Source organism: Camellia sinensis, chromosome 2 (assembly GCF_055761805.1).
Source record: "Camellia sinensis isolate YWXY chromosome 2, ASM5576180v1, whole genome shotgun sequence".
NCBI classification, from domain to species: domain Eukaryota; kingdom Viridiplantae; phylum Streptophyta; class Magnoliopsida; order Ericales; family Theaceae; genus Camellia; species Camellia sinensis.
This window is the reverse complement of record NC_138962.1, coordinates 169,084,659-169,090,975: the sequence shown is the minus strand read 5'-3', so window position 1 is coordinate 169,090,975 and position 6,317 is coordinate 169,084,659. Positions and strand designations below refer to the sequence as shown.

The following is a 6,317-nucleotide window of genomic DNA, read 5'->3' as shown; positions in this document are numbered from 1 at the left end:
GAATAAGTCAGTAAGTCACGATTCCAACTCTAAACCCCTGGGTTGGGTCGTGACAAAGGTGGTATCAGAGCAACGGTTCACAAAAAAAAAAAAAAACAATATATATATAAATATATGTGGTAAATCAAAATAAAATAATAATAAATAATTACATGTGACGCTAGTTTTCTTGTGTAAAATCTTACGTTTATTCTGGTGTTGTAGGATGTCAGAGATTTACTTTGATGATGCTTTTTGGAATGACCTCCAGGCCATCAACTTAGATGAAATTTTAGCCGAACACCCTGCCCCCGCCCCCGCCCCGCCTCACCTGAGGGTTGGGGAGATTCTGAGGAGATAGTCAGGGAATTACACCCAGGTCTTGGCCGATTGATGAGACGGCCAATTTATATCCAGGTTGACCCTACCGAAGTTCCGCCCCTATTATGGAGGCACACCCTTGTCCATACACGCAGACGTTTTCTCGGACCATCTCGCGTCCTTGGCGTCCCCCCGGGTCATGACCGCCCGCATTATATTATAGGCCCTCTACCCCCAGAGTTTCCAGCCAGAAGGGGGAACGTGTACCCCGAGGATTACATTTTCACCACAGTCCCAAATCCACTAGAGATCATTAATATGCAAAGTGTTGACTTCGAAAATGACCTTTCATATGTTGAGACACCTGTTTGGATTGTCGACCGAGTATTTGTGGGTCATATACGGTCTATCCCCATTTTCACGGTCCAGGTAGCATGGATGTGTTTTGGTGTAGTCCAGTTGGGGTGGGAGTTTGAGCTTTTTATGCAGCACTATTTCCCCTGGTTTTTTGGCCCATCTGACCCACCACTCTAGATTTGGATAGTAGAAAATCTTTTGTATGCTGATCTTGATATGTTCTAATCTCCTTTTTGTTGACTTTTGCTTTTGTTTACCACAGGGATGGGACACCAACATATTCTGACTAATGTAATAGGAATTGTAAAATAAATAAATAAATAAAAATGTGTAATGTTGGCAGTTTATATAAATATAAAGCGTACTACATGTTGTGTTACATATATATCTATGCTGCGTTGAAAATATAATACCTCGTGTATTACTTGTAGAATGGCTAATGGTAATGGAAGTGAGTCATCAGTTAGCGGTACGGAATCGATGGAAAGAGTAATGGAAAGAGCGGCTGCTAGTTTTCTACAAGCCTTGCAAGCTAACATCAACAATGGGACGCCGGGACGACAAGAAGGGCCGGTTACCATCAAACAGTTCTAGGATCTGAAACCCACTACATTTACTGGTGGCCCAGACCCAATGGTAGCGATGTTTGGGTTAAAGACATGGAAAAGATTTTTCGTGCTCTACCCTGCACTGAGAGGCAACAGGTAACTTTCGTCACTTTTACTTTCAAAGACAATGCGCAGGAATGGTGGCTTCTCACTCTGGCCAAAGAAGAAATTACGACGTGGGAAAGATTCTTGGAAGTATTCTATGAAAAATACTTTCCAGATTCATTGCGGGAACAGAAGGCATCCGAATTCATACATCTGAAGCAGGGAACCATGATGGTGGCCGAATATGAGAGCAAGTTCACACAACTCGCTGGGTTTGCAATATACGTCATCCCCACCGAAACTCGAAAAGCAAGAAAATTTGAAGCAGGATTGGATGCTGGAATTCAAGACAGGCTTGAAGTTTTGAAATTGCCAACCTATGCAGAAGTGGTGGACCGGGTGTACATAGCAAAAAAGGGAATTAAAGCCTCGCGTTCCGGAGAACCAAGCTACAAGAAGCGATTCTGGGAAAGAGATAACAGAAGACCCGGTGTTGCACCTCATAAAAAGGTGAACATGGACACAACCAGCTCAGGCCACCACGGTCCTACCAACCCCGGAGGTGGCACTATTCTAACTTGCCCCACTTGTGGAAGGGTTCATTGGGGACAATGCCATCGAGACACGGGAGCATGTTTTAGATGCGGACAGTTTGGCCACTTGTTAAGGGAATGTCCAAAAATAGTTAATCCTACAGCCAGTCCCTCTGGCCCAGTCAGGAAAACCCTGGGACCGGGAGGAGAAAAGAAGGACCAAAACCGCCAAGGTCGGGCTTTCGCCTTGGTACCTGGAAAACCGGAAGTTACCGAAAATGTTGTGTCAGGTACACTTTCTATCTGTGGCCTTTTAGCTCATGTCCTTATTGACTCTGGGTCAACTCATTCTTTTGTTGCATTACACTTTGCTGCCAAGTTAACGTCAACACCCGAACCATTAGGATATACCTTGTCTGTGTCTTTTCCTTCTGGTAAGTCTGCCTGTAGTACTGATGTGTACAAATCCTGTGCTATATTCCTAAAAGGCAAAACCTTATATGTAAACTTGATTCCCCTTCGCATTGGAAACTTTGATGTAATCTTAGGTATGGATTGGCTGGCTGCCAACAACGCCTCTATCGATTGTAAAGCCAAAAAGGTCTCCCTCAAGTTACTAAACCAACCCGGAATTGTCTTTGATGGGGCTGAAGTTTCTAACCCTTCCTGTATCATATCCTCCATGGCGGCCCAACAACTTCTAAGAAAAGGTTGTAGTAGTTATATTTGTTATGTGATTGATATACAAAAAGAGGCCCCCACCGTTGATGCAATTCCTGTAGTTTGAGAATTTCCGGATGTCTTTCTTGAAGATCTACCTGGTATTCCAGTCGATCGAGAGATTGAATTCACCATTGAAACCCAACCTGGCACGCAGCCTATATCAAAAGTTCCTTATCGCATGTCGATGACAGAATTGAAAGAGCTGAAGACTCAACTCCAAGAACTCTTGGACAAAGGTTTCATTCGGCCTAGTACCTCACCCTGGGGAGCTCCGGTATTGTTCGTGAAGAAAAAGGATGGCACGATGAGATTATGCATCGATTACCAGGAGCTGAACAAGGTCACCATCAAGAATCGATATCCTCTACCGCGAATCGATGACTTATTTGATCAACTTCAAGGCCCACAAGTATTTTCCAAAATTGACTTACGTTCTGGCTACCATCAGCTAAAAGTTAAAATGGAAAACATTGAAAAGACTGCCTTCAGAACCCGTTATGGGCATTACGAGTTTCTCGTCATGCCTTTTGGCGTCACAAATGCCCCAGCAGCCTTCATGGACCTCATGAACAGAGTGTTCAAACCCTACCTTGATGAGTTCGTCATCGTCTTCATTGACGACATCCTCATATACTCCAAGTCGCCAGAAGCTCATGAGCGGCACTTGCGAATGGTTCTACAAACACTACGTGATCACAAACTCTACGCCAAGTTGAAGAAATGCGAATTCTGGATCACTAGTGTACACTTTCTCGGTCACGTCATTAATAAAGATGGCATCTCGGTTGACCCCCAAAAAGTTACAGCAATCGTGGACTAGCCACGACCCACTAATGTATCGGAAATCCGAAGTTTCTTGGGTTTAGCTGGCTATTATCGACGCTTCGTGCAAGATTTCTCAAAAATTGCATCGCCCTTGACCCAACTAACTCAGAAGAACACACCCTTTGAATGGACTAATAAACATGAGCGTTGCTTTCAAGAATTAAAAGGTCGACTTGTGTCAGCCCCTATACTAGCACTCCCTACCGGAGCAAATGGGTTCGTAATCTATAGTGATGCCTCATACAATGGGTTGGGTTGCGTTCTCATGCAAGACGGAAAAGTCATTGCTTATGCGTCACGACAATTGAAGACTCACGAGAAGAACTACCCGACTCACGATTTGGAATTGGCTGCGGTGATCTTTGCTCTCAAAATCTGGCGTCATTATCTCTACGGTACAACCTGCGAGATTTATACTGACCACAAAAGTCTAAAATATCTATTCACACAGAAGGAACTGAATATGAGGCAACGACGGTGGTTGGAATTTATGAAAGACTACGATATAGAAATCCATCACCATCCGGGCAAAGCTAACGTGGTAGCAGATGCACTGAGCCGGAAGTCAACAAGAAACTTGGCATGCACACTCGTTTCTCGCAAGGTCAATGGGTTACTCGCCAACGTAACCATGGAACCTACATTGATTGAAGAAATTAAAGCGCGCCAATGGGAAGATAAACTCTTGAAGAAAAAGTACGAGGAGCAAGGAAACACGCCTGATCCTGATTTCATCATAAGCAATGGGATACTGAAATTTTGGAACCGAATTTGCATACCCAACATCCCGGATCTCAAGAAGAAGATACTGGAGGAAGCTCATAACTCAAGATTTGTAGTCTACCCTGGCAACACAAAGATGTATCACGATCTGAAGGAACACTACTGGTGGACCGAAATGAAAAGAGATATAGCAAACCATGTTTCTAAATGTCTGCATTGTCAGCGTGTTAAAGCAGAACATCAGAGACCGGCAGGGCTATTGCAACCACTCCCTATTCCTGAATGGAAATGGGAACACATTACTATGGACTTTGTGGTCGGGCTACCACAGTCTTTTTCAAAGAATGATGCAATATGGGTCATAGTAGACCGATTGACAAAGTCAGTGCACTTTCTACCAATCAAAATCATGTATCCCCTGAATAAGTTTGCCACTTTATATATCAAAGAGATTTACATGGTATCCCAGTTTCAATCGTGTCTGACCGAGACCCTCGTTTCGTGTCTCACTTCTGGAATAAATTGCAAGAAGCTTTGAGAACTACACTGAAGTTTAGCACGGCCTATCATCCACAAACGGACGGGCAATCCGAAAGGACAATCCAGACATTGGATGACATGTTACGTATATGCGTGTTGGACCTCAAAGGTAACTGGGATGAGCACCTACCTTTAGTGGAATTCGCCTATAACAACAACTATCAGGCAAGCATTGGAATGGCACCATACGAAGCTCTGTATGGAAGGAGATGTCGATCACCCCTGTGCTGGACGGAAGTCGGGGACAGGAAATTGTTAGGTCCCGAAATCGTGCAAATCTCACGTAAGAAAATCTAACTCATCCAACAGCGGATTTGTACTGCTCAGAGTCACCAGAAAAGTTATGCGGACACTCGGAGGTGAGACTTGGAATTTCAAGTAGGGGATCACATGTTTCTCAAAATCTCACCAACAAGAGGAGTGATCCGATTCGGAAAATACGGGAAACTAAACCCACGTTACATCGAGTCATTCGAGATACTGGAAAGAATTGGTCCTGTAGCCTATCGCCTTGCACTACCTCCTGAGCTATCTAATATCCACAACGTGTTTCACGTTTCAATGCTCCGACAGTATCTCCGAGATCCAGAACATGTCATCGACTTTGAGAACTTGGAAGTTCGAGAAGATCTCTCTTACGAAGAACAACCAGTGCAGATTCTCGATCGTCGTAATCAAGTTCTTCGAAACAAGACCATACCGCTGGTAAAGGTATTATGGCGAAATCATCACATCGAAGAAGCCACGTGGGAAACAGAGAGTCAAATGCAAACCAAATACCCACACCTCTTCGAAAATTAAGGTACGTCGAGTTTGAGGACAAACTCCTATTTAGGAGGGGAGAAATGTGACACCCTAAATGTTTAATTAAATACTACATAAATATTTATAGTTATATATAATTATGGTTGTATGTGATGATAGACTATTAAATAAATGAATATATAAATTTAATTTGGCTTGGGTTATCAAATATAGGATTAATTAGGAATTATTATTATTAGGGACAAATTAACACATTATGGAATTATAATACTAGTTGGGTCAAACTACAGATAATAAATAAATAATTAATTTTATAATGATAAAACAAAAAATAATAATAATAAAATAAGATGTAATTTAATTTAAATTAGGAACATTGAAAAAGCTTAACATTAAAACAAATAAATAAATGAATAAAAAGAAAAGGGAAATGAGAATTTGTTAGCCCAGCAGCAGCTTATGGATTTTGGCCCAAAAGAAAAAGGAAAAAGAGGTAAAAGGCCCAAGTCTAAATACTTATCTCTAACAGATTCAATCTTATCTAAAATCTGCAATTAAGAGCTCACCTTCTAGCCTCATTATAGCCTCCTGAGGAGGGGATACGTGGCACTCCATTGAAGCTTGGCTCACAGTATAAATAGGAGCAATGTGATGAACTAATGAAGAAACATAAGAATAAAGAGTGGAAGCCGAGAGAGAGAGAGACGTAAGTGAGAGTGAGGAGTTGATAGTAGGGAAGTTTTGGTAGTAAAGTAAGGCTAAGGGTTATAATTAAGGTGAGTTATATTATACCTTGATTTACCATTATATGTTTTACGAATGTTTTGAGTTACCATAGCTTATTTTATACAAGTTATATTTATTAGGTTATATAAATAAAAGTTATGTTTATAAATAT

The 6,317-nt window shown here is 41.9% G+C and overlaps 1 protein-coding gene across 1 annotated transcript; it reads left to right on the top strand.

Moving 5' to 3' along the window:
• The first annotated feature begins 1,316 nt into the window (after positions 1-1,316).
• Positions 1,317-2,630, top strand: LOC145819230 (uncharacterized). The gene has a single exon (XM_082913194.1). The coding sequence runs from the start codon at positions 1,317-1,319 to the stop codon at positions 2,628-2,630; it is 1,314 nt and encodes a 437-aa protein (XP_082769320.1).
• Positions 2,631-6,317: the final 3,687 nt, after the last annotated feature.